Source organism: Ostrinia furnacalis, unplaced genomic scaffold (genome assembly GCF_004193835.3).
Source record: "Ostrinia furnacalis isolate ACB-3 unplaced genomic scaffold, ASM419383v2 OfSCF0638, whole genome shotgun sequence".
In the NCBI taxonomy this organism is placed as follows: domain Eukaryota; kingdom Metazoa; phylum Arthropoda; class Insecta; order Lepidoptera; family Crambidae; genus Ostrinia; species Ostrinia furnacalis.
In genome coordinates, this window is record NW_021130877.1 from 531,239 (window position 1) to 549,905 (window position 18,667).

The 18,667-nt window shown below is 35.6% G+C and overlaps 2 protein-coding genes across 2 annotated transcripts; both read right to left on the reverse strand.

Annotated features, from left to right (window-relative positions):
• Positions 1–924: 924 nt before the first annotated feature.
• LOC114366559 (cuticle protein 3-like) lies at positions 925–3,689 on the reverse strand. Its single transcript, XM_028323476.1, has 5 exons — positions 3,660–3,689; positions 3,062–3,219; positions 2,544–2,674; positions 1,667–1,894; positions 925–1,070 (listed from the first exon to the last, which is right to left on the reverse strand). The coding sequence occupies exons 1-5, from the start codon at positions 3,666–3,668 to the stop codon at positions 925–927; spliced, it is 672 nt and encodes a 223-aa protein (XP_028179277.1). The 5' UTR covers positions 3,669–3,689.
• Positions 3,690–8,489: 4,800 nt separating this feature from the next.
• Positions 8,490–13,599, reverse strand: LOC114366587 (cuticle protein 3-like). Its single transcript, XM_028323507.1, has 5 exons — positions 13,536–13,599; positions 12,504–12,696; positions 11,893–11,975; positions 10,003–10,147; positions 8,490–9,051 (listed from the first exon to the last, which is right to left on the reverse strand). The coding sequence occupies exons 1-5, from the start codon at positions 13,542–13,544 to the stop codon at positions 8,948–8,950; spliced, it is 534 nt and encodes a 177-aa protein (XP_028179308.1). The 5' UTR covers positions 13,545–13,599; the 3' UTR covers positions 8,490–8,947.
• Between the last annotated feature and the right edge of the window lie 5,068 nt (positions 13,600–18,667).

Consider the following 18,667-nt stretch of genomic DNA (forward strand, 5'->3'; position numbering starts at 1 on the left):
AAATCCATTTATTTGCTTGATAAGCGGTATTTCTATGTATCTCGATTTAAAATCAAATTAAAAAAAATCTTGTCACTTTCTATCTACAGGAATAGTGTTGTAAGAGTAGTAACAAACTCACTACTTTAGTCAGCCTTTTTATGTAGCTTTATCAAAATATTATTAACAAGCTTATTATACTTTGGTTGAGTCAAATGTGAAAATTTCTAAACCACAGTTAACCGTATCTAATCGCCTAGTTAACGCTAAATGACAAGCAGCCTCAACTTATTGCAAAATTTATAACGCGTTACATTGAATCTCACGTTTTGTTTTTGCAATTTTATTTTGAAAAAGAAAAATATGGAGTTATCTACTATTAAAAATTACATTGTATTTTTGAAGTTGATAGTCATATTATTGTTTATTTAAATTCACAAATGTGTTTATTTAAATTCACTACACGCTACATTGGGATTTGAATCAACTTCAATTGCCTGTGTATTACTTCATCATTATCATCATTTCAGCCATAGGACGTCCACTGCTGAACATAGGCCTGCCCCAATGATTTCCATAATAACCGGTTGGTAGCGGCCTGCGCCCAGCGCCTTTCTGCTACCTTTGTGATGTCGTCGGTCCACCTTAAGGGGGGCCGTCCCAAGTATTATTTACCTATTAGCTTTTTATTTATTAGAACAACAGCGATAAAAGTACTTAATATTTTTGATAGGATAATGAACGACTTTTGAATTTATTCGTAGAACATGACAAGTTATTAGGTATTGGCAGTTTGAATTCCATTTGTAGCAGTTCAATTTTGTAATTTATTTTCTAATAACATTTACTTATTCCAAAGCTGTCTACAACAAATTAACTTAGACCAAAGTATAATCTACTAATAATAAAACTATGTATGTACTAAAGTCTACTGGAACTTTAAACCTAATGCTTCAGGTACTGGAACTGAGCATTTTGTACTTGAGGTGGCACATAGCCTACGTTCTGCTGGAAGTGCGCATCGAAGTCACTTTGTTGATATTGCTGTTGTTCTTGGTGATAACTGTCGTCTGCTTCGGGTCTGTATTTGCCTGGAATCATACAAAATTAAGTATTATTAGAATTAAAAAAAATATTGGAGGACTGATCCCACCTCTCGTTCCCGTCACCACAACTCCTAATATAGTCAGGATCTATTTTATATTTGGCCACCAATGGAACCCAATGTAGATCCTAAAATTATTTTGAAGTGCTACCAAGATCCTCTTTAATTTTGGTGTTAGACTCCCAGATATTGGTATACCTACCTACAGGGCACAGAAGCTCTAAAGAAACTGTGCGTTTTATCAATTTCAGATTTACAAAGGAGTTGTGTAAGAGTAGGCGCACACCGTTGATTTTTCGTCGGCCGATATTTTAGTCGGGCAGTTGATCAGTATGGGCATGTATGGGAGTGCGCACACTACGCCGATTCAATTTGGCCGATTCTTCATACAATTTAAAATCGGGCACAACTATCGGCCAACTAAAATCAACGGTGTGCGCCTACTCTAAATATGTTTATTCTTCACTTCACATTAAATTTTTATAAAATTGTAAAATCTGAAGCGCTGAACTTTTTATTGAATCGGATGTAAATTCTTTAGTGAAATATTTAAGCAGGAACAGGTAGATATCGAACACTTACCATCATCAAATACACCGCTAGCTTCATCCTTAGCATTCTGCTCCAGCGACTTCGCAATAGCCTCAGGCAATGGGGGTGGAGTGGGGAGATGAGCCCCCTGCGCCCTGAAGCCGTTCTCGTCGGCTGTGTAGCTCACAGCGTACACTTGGCCGTCGTCTCCTGTGTACGAGTACTCGCCTTGGGCCTTCGTGCCGTCGATGGTTTGACCCACCTCGTGTTGTCTTATACCTGGAATTGACATAGGGTTTCGTTCTGCTTAGTGATTAAAAATGACTCCATGGCGTAAAGGCGCGGTGAATCTATTTGACTCTTGGCTGGGTCAATTTGGTAAACTAAAATAAAGTGTGTATGGGTGAGCTACGACAGGCACTAACAGCACAGGTTTGAAACATAATCTGCTACTCTACCTTACAAGATAACGTTAGTTTATTAAGGTAGGTTAGCAAAATACATAGTTGTAGTTTCTTACTATGAGTAAGACTGTAATGTCTATTGTGTCAAAGATACTATGCAATTTCTGGATGTTGCTAAATAACCTATGTGTATTGTACTTAACAATCTATTTTATTATGCCACTGTACCACTCTGTCATATAGGAGTTTCTTCAGTCTCAGCACTTGCCATATATTATGTTTGTCTCAAAGCGCTGGTAGGGCCCAAAAGATAAGGAGACATGTAAAGTGCCCCATAAGGGCTAGGTACCTTTTCTTTTTTATTATTTACTATATTTTGACGTTCATAAGTGCCACTTGTGGTCCTAAACTGAATAAATATTTTTGATTTTGATTTGATTTTGAATGGCCTCTAGATAAACAAGACATAAGATACAAGAAAAAACAACGAAGGACTTAAAACGGTACCCTGCACAGCTCCTTACCATTTTCAGTCTCATAGGCATACTGGTAGTTGTGGCCGTCGTTCTCCATGTTGTGGTGCAGGATCCTGGCTGCCTTCTCTCCAGAGGGTCTGCTTTGATAGGACTCTTGCTGGTCGAAACCATGTGATTGTCTGAAATGATAGTTTAATGATTATATTTCTGGTTCAAATAATAAATCATTAAGTTCACGAAGTGTAAGCTTCAAAGAACTCGGTTTAAAACGAGCTACTAAGTATGTATGAGCTTCAAAAACAACATGTCAACTTTAAGAAACTGGAACTGTACTGTAACCATAATACAACCATAAACCAACGAACGATGATGATCGTTTACCATCACATGCATTTATTTTCAGTGCATTTATCTTTTAAAGAGCAATTTTACACGTCAAAGTTCGTTTGCTATGTCAATCGGCAGTGATGATCACTTACTATTGACTCCCGATTGCCCCATTTTATTAAAGACAAAGTATCTTAGTCCTTAAGATGATTAAAATTAAGATATAATGATAAACTAACCCGGAATACAATCCCTGCTGCTGGAACTCCTGCGCATTCTGGTACAACTCCGCCGTATGCGCATAGCTCTCAATCGGCTGCACTTGTTGTAACCCTGCCTGGTGCTGGTACACCTGGGTGGCTGATGCAGCCGCCAGAATCGCGGTGATTGGTGCTAGCTGTCAATGTCAAAGGTTTCTAAATTAGGATCCTTATTTACGAGTTTATAAGGGTCAGAGTAGAACAACTGTGTCAGTGTTGAACTGGCTGATTTGAGAACTGAGGAATTCCAGTTGTATTCTCAGTTGTCAATGGATACTGCATGTGTCCAACGAATATTTTTTTCTTAATGGGTTCGGCCAATCTGATACTGACACTGTTGGGCTATAGTCCCCATAGATCTTCTCTGTTTACTAGTTTCTTCTTAGTCACACTCCAGAATCACAAACTATTATACTAAGGCTCAAATAATATTCAATCTAACGTAAAAAAACATTAAAAACATCACTTAAACTGCCCATTTCTCAGATTCTATTAACAAACAATTCACTTCACACACGAAAAATCACACAAACTTTCACTAATTTCGTTTCCCAATTAACCTTGTCGGGTAACGTACCAGTTTCATCGTGACAACAGCTGTCCAACACTCTTGGATCATGAATGTGTCTGGAATTTTCACTGATTCACTTTTATACCTGAGAATTTCTTTGTACGGGAGTTACTACGAAGTTACAATTTTTGGGGTGTCACCGTATACAGTTTGAACTTGAGACAATTTGAAAGTTGTAACAAAGAACTGAAGTTAAAACCTTCATGAGCCGCCATAAGCGTAATGAATCGACCTTTCATGACGGCATCAAGCAGCAATGCCTGCGAAAGCAGGAGGAAAGTTTCAGGTTTAATTTAAACCTGCTAGGTGATATTATTTATCTCCTCGAGTGATAACGATTTTAACAAAACTGTCTTCCCACTTCCAGACTCTACCAATCCTCGTTCGTTTATTCGTTTCAGCCAATTCCATTGCTGGACAAACGCCTCCCCCAAAGATTTCCATAACTATCGGTCCTGCACTGCCCGCATCCAGGCACTTCCCGCGATCTTCACCAGATCGTCGGTCCACCTAGTGAGGGGCCTGCCCACACTATGTCTTCCGGCACGTGGTCGCCACTCGAGAACTTTTCGCAGTCTTCATAAACTCTAAAGTACTTCATAAACTATAAATGAGGTCATTTATTTTGCTTTTAAGGCAAATATTTACTATGTAGAGAGATCTCTAGATGTCTAAAAGCTCACTTTAGAAGTTAAAAACGTCAGTATTAATAAATAAGTACTCATTAAGCTATTGTACCTAAATATTTAAAAAAAATCAACAATAAATGCCCAAGTCTGAACACTCAGTGGTTTATTTGTGAGACGTGTGCAAGTCAAGTGCGAGAACATTAGGTAATTGGTAACAGATGCACTCGCTGCACAAGTAGGCCGAGATTAGGACAGAGTAGCAACTCTCGTAGATGTTCACATGTATTTGTACTTTTGACTTTGATCACGCAGCTCAGGAAGATTTAAGGAATGCTACTGACAACGCCACTCTAGCAAAGTTTTGGGCTGACACTATGTATGTTTGTTGTCACCACGACAAGAAGAAAAGTTACTTTGGACCTGGTTAAAAAATAATGATATACCTAGTTCTGAAGAATGTCAATTACAAAATCCGTAAAGTTTTCTAAAGTAATATAACAGTAATACATATTTCAGTGAGTTCATGAATAATAAAATTTACAGAATTTTGTTTTAGCCTAAGATGTCTTTCACAGGAAGTCCAAACTGTCCAAAATTATTGAAAAGATTTTAAATTTGATTATCATACGGATTTTTTTTTATATTCTGAAAATGGGACTTCAATTTCTATCTGATAGAGAGATATAGTCTGATCTATTGGTCTCTATCTTTTTTTTTTCGTTAAAAGTCACCTATTACATAGGTAAATGCATAGGCATTTACCACGATAACACAAATCGATAAGTTCCTTTCTGAATTTTCATTTACAAGTGTAGAGCCGTATTTATTAAAATTTCTACAATAAAAATTGTATCTAACAAAATTTTTGCAGCTCTACGCTTTCATAGCTCTATATCCACTTTCTTGTAGACGCCTAGTGTTGTCTACTCATACTAAATCATATTTTGATGATTATCATTATTTCATTATTACACGATTTTATGTAACCGCTGTATTGTATACATCGTATTATAAAGATTATTTACATTGTATGCACAATGATTTAGCAGAATAGATTAATATTTGTATTTTTAAATTTTAATTTAGTTTTACGTTGTTGTTGTCAGGAATATGATGCATTAGATCATCATCATCATCATCATCATCATCATTTCAGCCATAGGACGTCCACTGCGGAACATAGGCCTCCCCCAATGACTTCCACATCGCACGGTTGGTAGCGGCCTGCATCCAGCGCCTTTCTGCTACCTTTATCAGGTCGTCGGTCCACCTTGTGGGTGGACGTCCCACGCTGCGTTTTCCGGTACGCATTAGATCGCACTGAAGTAATTATCTGTTAAAAATACAGTTTCTTGAAGCTGAAGGATAAATTTTAATTTCTTAAGTAAGCATTATGAAGCAAGATAATCGAATAAAATCATAATTTCTCAGGACTAAGTGCCCATTATAATTGCTCTTAAAAGCGTATTGCATTTTGATAATGATGAATTACTCAATAACCCAACTTAAGTGTACAGTTTTTTTCGTCTCCCTAACCAGTCTGGCCACAGCGTGGGGAATGTAGTCTAAATCCTAAATTGAAAGGTCGTCATCTAAGGAGCCTAAAAGATCATGAAGATGATGAGAAAATTAAGAGAGAAGAAATTATGGTGCGTGTAATTCCAACAACTGAACCACATTAACTGTTCTTGATATGTGATATCATTGCCCAAAATCATAGCATAGTCACGTTAATGACCTGCCAAGTATGACCTAATACGCTTTTGATGTAACTGTTTGTTTAAAGCTCACAATGAAATCGTTACTGAATAGCGAACTCGTAATACGTACCATAGTATAAATAAATTCAGTAGGATTTGGAAAACGATGAAACAATCATCAAGGGATTAATATTGTGGTTTGTTTGGTAGAATAGGAGCGAGTTTAGCGAGTTTGCAACCAAAATAATAATATGCAGTCTGATTTATAAAAGTGATAATCTGTACTTATAATAAATCTGTAGAGAGGTCAATTCTGTACATGAAATATATTTTCAAAATAACTATCAGGGGGTGATTAGTGATCGATACTGATGCCAAAAATGCAATCAGTAAAATTTTTGTCTGTCTGTCTGTCTGTCTGTCTGTCTGTCTGTCTGTCTGTCTGTCTGTATGTTCCTTATAGAAACAAAAACCACTTGACGGATTTTAACGAAACTTGGTACAATTATTCTTCATACTCCTGGGCAGGTTATAGGATACTTAGGAATTCCCACGGGAACGGGAATTAGCGGGAAAATCCTTTTGTACGAAAAATCTAAACCGCTTAAGTTAGACGCTTGAAATTTGGCATGCAGGTACCTTAGTAAACTTAAAGCTTAGTTACAACAGGATATTGCAAAATTCCCATGGGAACGGGAGTTAGTGGGAAAAAACATTTGTATGAAAAAATCTAAACCGCGTAAGATATACTCTTGAAATTTGGCATGNTTAGGTATTGAGACAATATTTGACAGATATTAGGTACACATGACAGGACATAGGAAATATAATAGTTTATCATTCTGTGATACATTATTTTTTGTATATGAGCAAGTAGGTACGATTCTTATCAATAGTGTGCTAATCGGTGCATTGGCCTGGCATATACCCGTATTGTGAAGACTGGTGCCTGAAGTAGGTTCTTAAAGAGCCTGTATTACAGGTCACCAGTTGATAATATCTTATCTAGGTACCTCAGACATTGTTGAGTCAAGCGCTAGATCTATAGTATTTTCTTTTTAGTTTTTCGTGTATTTCAGAATTTTAATAAAGTCGAGTCATTAGTCAGAGTCATTTCTATTCTTTCACGTTTAAAAAAATTTGTAACTAAAATGTAACAGGACGTATTCTTTGCTCGCCAGTGTATTAATGGTACTATCCGTCATAATAGTATTATACGGTCCATTGTTGTGGCACTCAAACAATGCGTTTATCTTGATCGTGACATAAAGTGTAATAACGCAGCGGGATTTACACTGTTCTATTAAGTTTCATGAAAAATTGTGTAAATAAAATTCCAGGAGGATTTTTTAACAGACGAATAACAAATCGTTTGAATGTGGATCTGGGGAGCTTACAGCTAAAGTTCCAGTAATTTATTTTAAAAACACCTGTATGTAAATGATCTGATGCTTAATTTGTGTTATAATTGCATAGTTCGTAGTTATGATTGATTCTATAAGATTCCCGAACGGACATGGACAACTTTTAGGAAAGTGGTAAAATATTGAATTTTCAATAAAAATGTCTGCGACTTTGTACAAGAGGAACATAAAGTCTAGGAAAATAATTGCGAAAGAGATATTAGATAGGACTGCAAATGTCTAGTAAAAATTAATTTGACATGTCATGAACAGTTTTGTAACCTGGGGGCTATAGCGTCTCTAGCGGACACTTTCAAGAAAATTAATCTAAATCTTCATAGTTTTTTTTTGACGCAGTCGCTAACGACTATTTTCAATGCAAACTCGCACTAAGCACACTATTATGTTTTGTATAGCATAATGAATGACTACAATAAAATCGCAATAGGTACTACGAGTATGAGTAACTTATTTTCCGTGGCATGTAAAAGCCACTTTAAGTATCAATTTACTATCGAGGATGGGAGCCGACACGACTTGACAATAACTCGATTTCTGCCGAAATAATTAAAACCAAGAGAGCATAACTTTGCCTCAAGATATATTTATATTACGTATTCATTGTTACTATAATTAGCTGAATACTGTTTTCTTTATTTAATTTTGAATTGAATTAATTAATTACAATTAGACAAGTCACGATGTTGAGATGAACAAAAGATTATTGTGATATAAGCGAACTTATCTTGTTTCAATCTTTGCTATCTGTATACGATCTATTACATGAATGAATTATTAAGAGTAAGCAAATTGATACATTAAAGATCATTTTTTTTTGGTTCTTTATACCTGTATCCACACGTATACCTGCTTCTTTATTATAACAACACTATGTACCTATTTTGTAATGGTGATATGTACCTAAAATAAAACTTGTGAAGTTGAATTTCTTTTTTCATAGTTTTAGATTACAAAATTCCTGTTAAGCTTTATAAGCAAGTGGTGAACCAGGCCCCCAAAGTAAAACTACGTAAGTTAATTTAGCAAAGGAAATTGATACCTTTTCAAGGAACAATAAATTAAGATTGGAAATAAAATATCTCATTTTAAGAAGTGTACAATATTTATTCTTTGATTGCGTCATAATACAACTAAAAACTTATTATAAGTCATGGCACTAAGCGGTTAACATTCATCACTATACTATCCATATTTGGAATTCCTCAATACTTTGAAACTTGAATACTGATTACAAACTATACTTTCAAAGACAGAAATAACTTAGTCAACTTACCCAAAACAAACCTTCGTCGATTTTAAACCTTTACCCAAAGATAAAAAGTTCAAACTCCATTGGAAAATTATTTTTTTGAGGCAAATTGATCTGACAGCGATCTTATTAAAATAGCGAAAGAATGAAGTTAAAATTAAGTAAGTATATTAATATAGTCAGCTCTTTCTAGTTTTTTAACACTTTTTAACCGATTTCAAAAAGAGGAGGTCCTCAATTTCTCAGTTAAAAAGTATTGAGGAACTCATGTCAATACAGATGCAAGTTTGTCTTAGAATCGGTAAGGCTGAACCCTGGGACGGATGAAAGCCGAGGGCTGCTGGTAGTTGCGAGCGACCACCACCCCTGGGCTGTATTTGCCTTCATTGTAGCTGCCTGTAATCAAAATGTAGAGATTTTTAGATTTAAGAACAGAATTGGAATAAAAAGTATGAAGGTTTCATTAATATTTAGGTACATAGGGAAGTATATCTTGATACAGACTTGCCTATACCCTGCTAGAGAATGGGCATCGGGAAATCAAAACAAAAAACGTTAAAACCATTTGTCTATAACTGACGCAAGATGGCGGTTTCCAATACGTTTTTATAGCAAAAGTGGTCAACTGATTTCTTATTTTACTACTGCGCCTATTGTCCAGGGTCTACAGCATTTCCACCAAAGAAATACACAATAATCTTCGTCAATTAAATACACGAACTAGTGGCGTCATTGAGTCCCTTTGCCATACAAAATCTATGGTAGAGTCGTTTTTTGCATTTAATAAAAACTATGTCAATTGAATAGTTGGAACACCACTACCCAACGCATTTGATCATCTTGAGGCGCACCAGCGCCGCCAAGACAGGAGTCGAAATTGGTCGGATGAATCATCATCATCACTCAATGAGGCTATCGTTTTAGCGCTCACCAGTTAGCGCCACTGTAGAGTAAGGTCCTGTCACTTGCTAGTAGCGAAGACAGTGGCGCCAACTTGTGAGCGCTAAATTGGTAAGAGGACTATCGTATTTGCACTCATCAAGATGGCGCCACTGTAGAGTAAGGTCCTGTCAATCGCCAGGTGTGCCAACTGTTAAGTATAAAAACGATAGCCCCCATTGACTGAGTTTCCTCAACTCAAGCGTGAACTTGCAAGTGCGCATAAGTTGACATCTTTCAATTGCATCTTTATTTTTATTTCGATCGCGAAATCTTTTTAATAGGAAAATCGAAAAGTGCCAACTTGCGAGTGTAAGTTATGACAAAAGAGAAATGCCACAAGAGCGTTGAATTTGCGTTGCGCAATCATCGTGCTGAAAGTGGCATCTCTCTGTCAGTCTAACTCACCGTCGTCAAAGATGCCATTGGCCTCATCCCTGGCGTTCTCCTGGAGGGCGCGGGCGATGGCCTCTGGGATGGGGGGAGGGGTGGGGATGTGGGCACCCTGGGGCTGGAAGCCGTTCACGTCAGCTGTGTACCGCACGCTGTATACCTGGAAATATGGAAGATGGGCTTTAGATTTAGAATCAGAATGATGATGAGATGATGGTAGGTATGTCATATTTGTTTAATCATTGACTGTCATTCTCGTAAGTTAATTGATCTTCAAGCTATTCAAGACATTTTGAGAACTAAGAATCACGTTCTAATTGAAATCAGGTTGTTAACGACTAAATATTTAACTAACTATTGGTTACATATAACATAAAGATCTAAATATTGTAAACTACATTACGAATTCAAATTCTGTATTAATTTACCTAGTACCTGTATTTGTAGGCCCTTTTCAGGGCACTTGTATACTTTTAATCTTAGCAATTAGAGTTGCTTCTCAAACTAAATAAATAAAACTTGAAAAAATCGAACTGTCTCGAATAAGTCTGTGTCAAATTATTTGACTGGCTGTACCTAAAACTATGATCTCTTGTTATTTTTCATAAAAAATAATGTCACAAAGGTGTTAATTATTAGGCTGCACGCGATAATTTATCCACTTTACGCGTCGGAAGTTATGTTTTTACTAAGAACGTAGATTTAATTAAACTCTCTCTAATTATGAATCGGAAGAACTACGCTTCCTTAGATATGTATCACCTTAATAAATAACGTTTGCATTGATTTAAAATGAGACTTTAATTAGTGAATGCGCTTTTTGCTTGTAGGTCCGTGAGTATCTTCCAATTAATTAAAATATATACGTTTCCCACATTTGGCGATTCGATTTTTTCAAGTCATAAAATTATATTTGTTCCAAAGTTTCAGATCGCAAGGTCTGAATACCGTAGAGCTTTTTTGTTACTACTTCATTTTACTTTCTTGATTTAAAAGTTCACGATTAAATTCACAGTTGAGACGCGTAGTTACTCGTATGGTTAAGCGTTGAAACGACCTAACTGTTCGAATGTCTATGGTTTTTTCATTAAAAAGTCGTTAAAGTTCTTAGAAAGAGATTCATTGAATCTTCTACAAAATTATCGCTATAATCGCCCTTGCAATAAGTTGCAAGGGCGAATTTAGCTTAGTAAAGAATGCGTTGTATTCAACACTAGCTGACCCGGCGAACTTTGTTCCGCCTTAATGGCAATAAATAACGGGATAAAAAGTATCCTATGTCCTTCTCCTGGCTCTAAACTACCTCCCTGACAATTTTCAGCTAAATCGGTTCAGCCGTTCTTGAGTTATAAGTGGAGTAACTAACACGACTTTCTTTTATATATGTTACGGTCAAAGTGATAAATGTGAAAAATATGAATAATCGCCGGTTATTATGAATAATTACCGCATGATTTGGTAAATGTGATTAATATCAGATCATTTATGTGTGTATAAAACTAAATAGGCGGCTTAGGGGTGGCCCAAGGGCCACCCCCGCCGCACCTTAACCTATTTTTCACTTTAAATCAAAACATTATGTTATGGGCATCATGGAAAAGTAATATTATGTAAGAAACATTCCAAACTCATTATGCCAAATTATATTAATATATGATATCAAAACGTTCAAAAATTTTGGCTGTACAAGAGCAAGTACGCAAGATGTTGTTCTCTTTTATGATATTTGTTAGTACTAAGTTTGAATGATTAAATAATCACTGTTAAATGTTATTAATTTATCACTTTTACCGCGACTGCCGGTAATTATTCATAATGACCGGTTATTATTCATAATTTTCAATTTATCACATTAACCGTAACATATATATAGATAATGGATAATAGAATCAATTTTCAACGAACCTGTCCATCATCACCAGTGTAGGAGTATCCACCTTGAGCCTGGATGCCGTTGGATTCTACCCCGGTCTCCTCAGCCTGGATACCTGGAATGATATATTGGAATTTGAGACTATTTTCTAGAACTCTATCGGTTACGTAGTTGTCTAAAGAACCCCGTAGTTTTTATTAATGCTGATATAGATTTAAATCTAGATTAAATCTGTCCATATCTAATAATAAAGGGATTTAGGAGATAAAGGACATTATTTTGAAGATTCGAGTATAAATACGTACTCTATTAAAATTTTTGGTAAGAAATAGTTATAAAATCGTGCGATCGACAGATAAAAACTTTTAAAATAGGCTGGAATTCATGCGAGAGAAGCCGAGGGCTAAGATAGGAAATAATCATCATTAATCATTATGACATCAAATTATAATACAAGACATCTATGAGCAGTTCAAGCTAAATGTCAGTCACCTATCCTTCCGATTATACTTCTAGAAGCTAAATTAAAAATAAAAGCTTCTGTCAACAAACCTCAGAACTGAAATCCATGAATTATTTTTTCAAGGAAGTAAACAAGTCTTATAGCCTTATCATATCGAACTAAGTATTACATATCACTCACCGTTCTCAGTGTCATACGCGAAGTGGTATCCCTGTTCACTGACGTCATTGACTGACCGCAAGATGGCCGCGTTCCTCTCCAGTGACGCCCTAGGCCTGACGTCCTGGTAGTAGGAGGGGGCGGTTCTGTACTGGGGCAGAAATTGGGGGGCGGGGCCCGCGGCACACGCGCCCAGGATCGCTGTGATGATGAGCTGAAATATAATTTTTAGGATTATATTCTAATTTGTATGTAAAGGCAACCGTTACTGATGAATGAAAGGATTGAATGGATTACGCTGAACTTTAGCACGCTGGTACTTATTGTGATACTAATGCCCGTTTTCACCATCAATCCCTAATTTTTGAGTGACCCATATGAAATAAAAAATCCTGTTAAGTGTTACCATAAGGGTCACTTATAAATAAAGGATTGATGGTGAAAAAGGCATAAGAAAGGATTTTTCCAAAATTCACCCCTAAAAGGATGAAACGGGAGTCCATAAGTTTAACGTGAGCGAATAACAGTAAAAAAAATTGCTTACTGCATTATTGTTTATGTTCAAATTATAATAAGTTAAACTTTATTCATTGATATATTTTAAAAACAGAACACAAATAGCTGTAAAGAGATAAATAAAGTTTAATTGAAACAAAGTTTCTATTGTAATTAAGCCTACGCGTGCTTTCATGTGTTATTGGTTTAAAATAAGGCAGATTTCCTCAAATAGGTCATTTAGAATGTTATTTTCCATGAAACGTTTTTTTGATCTTATATTTTATCTAATTATTAATTTATTAAATGCTCTAGTGATTTGCCATGACACTTTTATATTAGTCAGAAACACTTAAAATTATCGGCATAGTAAAAAGTTAAATAAGTTTTCCATTGTTAACTTCACTTTACATAAATAGAGCAAATTCAAACTATTATGCAAACTACAAAACGAAGATTTTTAACAAAACACCGATCCCAAATCAGTTCACTGTCTTCACGATTCACTTCAACGTGACTAGCACTTCCTTTATTTCTAAACAAGATCGGTTTACTAACCAATTTCATGTTGATGCTTCTAGGTCTGATGGTGGAATGTAGCTGGTCTGCTCTCCGTTAGCTTATATACGTGGCTCCAGTCAATCAGCTCTCAATGTCAAGGTTTCGAAGTAGGATGTCTTAGGATGCATCTATCGAACGCGTACAATGCGAACTTGTGATTGGTTTTTGACATTTTTGGATGGCGAAACGTTGATGGAATTTTGGTGAATAGGACAGGTGTGGATGATGGGTGCTATTGTGGTTATAAATAGGTTTTTATTAGGGTTTCTGCTCGAGCTTTCTCGAACTCGAGAAAACTCGAGAAATTTGGCTTCATTCGAGACGAGAAAAAAATTACCGGAGCTCGAGAATTCTCGAGTCTCGAATTTGAAGCTTTAATATTCTTGAAAGCCTATTTTCTTAGACAAAAGTAAGATTTTAATTATTTAATAGGTGAACGTTGCTTTTAGACTGGTCTGGTCTTTCCTTTTTTTACCCTACTGCGTGACGCAAAGGAGTGATAATGTGTCTCCTGGGTCGATTTTTATTTATTTATTTATTTATTTATTTATTTTATTGGGCTATCAATCGATTCCTCTCAGTCCGGCGAGTGTCACTAAAGACTATCGTTAGATTTGTTTTAACTGTAAATATATTAACATGGCCGATTTTTGGCGCTATAATATGTGTTAAAAAAATATCTCAAAACCTATCGAGTGGGGTATCAAAATAAAGGGTTTTTAAATAGCTTGCAAAATGTATTTTCTTTAACTAAAAGTTTAAAATAAAAATATTATTGAAAAAAAAAACCCCAACTGGGTAAAAATGAACTGAGAAGATAAAAACAAGACAGTGTTCACAAATGCAGTCGGAAGCATCAAACACGTATCATCATCATCATCATCAACAGCCCTTTACAGTCCACTGCTGGACTATGAGCCACCTCCGCGGGAAGAGTAGGGGTTGGTGACAAATGTAAATATTCTATTCTGCCGTCACCACACGGCTTATCACCCACTACTTATCACCAACAAAAAAAATAGTCATTGATGCCTTCGACTGTATTTGTGAACACTTTGTCTTGTTCCTATCTTTTCAGTTCATTTTTACGTAGGTAGTTGGGTTTTTGTTTTTTTTTACATTAGATTTAAAAAAACATGTTTTTAGCAAATTTCAATCGATTTCAACAATTTTAATTAAAATACTCGAGACCCAAGAAAACTCGAGACTTTGGCCTCGAGAATTCCCGAAACTCGAGAAAAAAAATAGGTCGAGAAATCAGAAACCCTAGTTTTTATTGATCTGATATTAGATAAAGGTTTGTTGATATTTTAATTTGCTGATAGATAAATTGAGATACAATTGGTATAGATAGATACCGACTCTACATTTATTACACACCATACAAACAATTAATAATGATGACAATTACACACAAATAAATCGTACATTTTGACAGTCTTTTGGGTAAGAGAGATCTTTATCAGACAGCCTAGGGAGGGAAAAGTTACCTATTATATTATTTAACCCTTAACCAGGCTCTGGTATCCACAGAGACCACATCAATTTGAACCTTATGCTGTGAAGATCTTACTTTTTTTAGATCTGGTTAAGGGTTAACTTTAGATTATAAACTAAATTACATCTTATCACAATACCACGCGAGCTAACAGCTTGCTGAAACCCTATAGTTTATAGACCCCTCTATTCATCATGCTAATAGGTACTGTAGTATTTTTAAAACTGTCATTTATCACAGTAAAATCAACTTAAAATGCCAGAAAGTGATTTATCATCGGTAGTTGTGGGCACTGAAGCCAATAAATTATAGTTAGTCCTCCAAAGGGCAGAATTAACTTTGTATAATCTTGAACTGATAGATTTTTAGCACATTTTCTGTTCTTAAATATGTAAAATTAATCTTCTTCTCTTCGCAACCATTACACATTATTCAAACACAAATCAGTTTATTTGAATACATAAGTATTGTGTTTGTTTCAAGTCATGTCAAGCCTATGGAATCTGATAATGTCTGACACCAAGGTTTCAATATCAGTTGTCACTTTTGGTTGTGTCACTTACGCATGTTAAAACCTTGGGAGAATCCATAGAAAATGCATTGTTATTAAGACTTAATTAGGTTACCAGTTAAAACAAGAAGTTTTGCCTCAGTTCAATCCTATTGTTGACATTTCATAAATTGGGTCTTAGGCTGAGTTTCACCACCTAACTTTGACCGTAACTATAACGATAACCAGTGTTTTTTGTATGGAGTTTGACAGATTTTTGACGTTTGTCAAAGTTAAAGTAAAATGGTGCAACCCAGCCTTAGATTTAAATAAAAACATTAAAAGCTCTTCAAGGAAAAAAGAGGTTGTCTGAACAGATTATAAATCGTCCGATGGTTTTCGAGATTAAATCGACACAGACAGACGAGTAAGATGTATTTTATATGTTTTGAATAGATTAAGGACAATTTCAAAGTTCTTCAAAAGGTCAGCTTTGTTGGGAACCATTTTTATTTTATGTTTAATTAACATTTGGATCTTATGCTTTTAATTATTAAAGTAAGTGCTCGACTATTTTATTGTGCCACGGAAATTTGTAGATCTATATTAATAACTAGCGGCCGCCCGCGACTTCGTACGCGTGGATCCCATTTTACCCCCTTAGGGGTGGAGTTTCGTAAAATCCTTTCTTAGCGGATGCATTGATTGACTGACTGACTGACATAGTGATCTATAAACTCACAGCCCAAAACACTGGACGGATCAATCAATGAATATAATTATGTTTATTTATCTATCAAGTTCTAGAAAAGGTTGCCATTCTACAATATCTTTATGCATCGTGAACCCCCTTTGTGAACTAATAAAACTATAATAAAACTAGATTAGGTACTTAGCTTTAAAACATCTTGGCATTTTTTTAGAGGTCAGTACTTAATAACATTAGAAGATCTTGACAATGGAATTCCTACTAAAATATACAAAAAATCTACATAATATGTCTTAATTTAATCAAATTCCGACCAAATTCTTTAATCGCAACAGCGATCCTTAATCACCCACAATCTACAGAATAGATCAAATCGCTTTTTTCGAAACGAATTCGAAATCGAAATAGAGAACCATCAAATTACTTTTAATGCCTCATCTGAATATCCGATCGAATATAGTTCAATTTGGCGTTTAGCAATCTGGTAGTTCACGCGTGTGACCAAATAACTGGATGAATACTCCGCGCCAACAATGCCAAACAACATTGACACCAAGCTGTCTATCAGCGTGTTTCTGAATTTAGGTTTTAAGTTTGAAAACGCTCATTCTCTACTCAAGTAAGTATGATTTAAGCCTATTTTCGTTTTTGAATTATCCTAAATTGATTTGAGATTTCTCAAGCCAAATTCTCAAAGTTGAATTACTTGTACTCTCAATTCAGAACAAAGCTTAAGTTCACAAATAAAAAATGAGCACGCTCAAGCTAAAAGTCTCAGTTCACAAGCCGGAGGTATGACAAGTCATTCTCTGTATGAGTCTATTTTTCATCATCATCATCATCCGATCTTTAGTATCCATGGCAGGAACACGACCTTAATTTAGAGGAGAGAAAAATGGAGGCTTTGGTCTTCACTTCCCACAATGATCAGACAGATTGGGGAGGCCTGATATTCACATAGGGTAAGTCCAGGATAGATGCCCCACTTTTTGAAACAGCTCTGTAACTCAGTCAGTAAGTTTTTATCAACGATTTGACCTTAGTATCTGTAAACTTTGGTCTTTCGTCTATGATATTACTATAATTATTTTACTTTAAGTTATACCGATTCTGAGTAAATACCATTTTAAGTGACCTCTAAAAAGTGGGATAGACGCCTAATGTGGGGGATAGAAGACTCACTGAATGATTGCTTCAAAGGATAGATGCCTGATGGAGGGATAGATGACTCGTTAATACAGTTTTTGAATTCTAAGGATAAAATGCATTTTGAAATCAAACAAGCCAAGTATTATTATTTAAGATTGTTTGTTATTAAATGAATTAAAAATGAAAATTCATATTTTTTATTAAAAATAATACTACTCCTTCTAGCGCAGTCAGGTAAAAAGGTAATTCGATCAGAAGGGCATCCTATTTATTACTTTCCTAAGGTTAGCCGTACTACATTCTTTTTTTCTTCTTGCTTGCTACCTGTGACAAAAAGAGCAGGTTAGGATAGATGCCCCTAGGTGCATGAGACATGGCCCTAAGGGCATCTATACCCAAAAAAAATTAGGCAACTATCCTTTTAGCATAGGATAGGTGCCGTTTTTAATAAAAAATATAATAACACTAAAAATAGAATTAAACATATCTATCCCGTATAATTTATAAGATAGTCTATCAAATTATATAAAAATCTGCTTCATTTTACAGCTGCCAAAAAAATTATCCATTAAAAAATACTTACCAATATCATTTCGACGCTCGCAAAGGTCTGACCGCGGAAGATTTTTGCTCTCACTGGCTAAACGAATGCACTCTTTGATGGTTTGCGAGGCGAAAAGTGGTACGGGGAGGTCCCTTTCTATTATACGTACTATAACTTTAGGCTAAGTTGCTTGTAACATAGTGTACTTAAAATCGCGGCACCTATCCCACTGGGGCATGTATCCTGGAATTACCCTATTTCTCCCTTTTAATCTCCTCCAGAGTGATCCGTCTAAAGTTTAAATAAATATAATATGAATATTATCTATCTTACTCTTATTTTGGAGACCATATTTTTTATTTTACTGTATGTGCAAAATTGCCAGTCTCTATTAGCGCGATCATAGTAATAGGTTGAGTTTCGACACAGCTCATCTCTACCACATTCGTACCGATTGCATATCAGATATTGTTCTTAAGATAACGGTATATTTGGAAGGTTACTTCATGGTGATTAACCAAATAGAAATAGTAGTTCTTGTAGTAACAACTAAGGTCATAACCCTAGTGTGAAATTTAATGAAGTTTAAGTGTCTGGCATGGCTCAATCATACTCCTAACGAATCATAGAATCATATCACTTTTTCAGGGACGGTCAGCCTTTTAAACGTAAATAAAGTCTATCATCAGCCGGGCTAGGGTTTTATCGATGATAATCGCGTTATTATAAACAATCGTTA

Excerpts from the sequence above, each read along its gene's own strand:
- LOC114366559 (XM_028323476.1), bottom strand. Across the intron at positions 2,675-3,061 it reads CAGCAGGGATTGTATTCCGG|ACAATCACATGGTTTCGACC; the intron begins GTTAGTTTATCA and ends CTATCATTTCAG. Across the intron at positions 1,071-1,666 it reads TAGCGGTGTATTTGATGATG|GCAAATACAGACCCGAAGCA; the intron begins GTAAGTGTTCGA and ends GTATGATTCCAG.
- LOC114366587 (XM_028323507.1), bottom strand. Across the intron at positions 10,148-11,892 it reads ACACTGGTGATGATGGACAG|GTATACAGCGTGCGGTACAC; the intron begins GTTCGTTGAAAA and ends CCATATTTCCAG. Across the intron at positions 9,052-10,002 it reads CAATGGCATCTTTGACGACG|GCAGCTACAATGAAGGCAAA; the intron begins GTGAGTTAGACT and ends TTTTGATTACAG.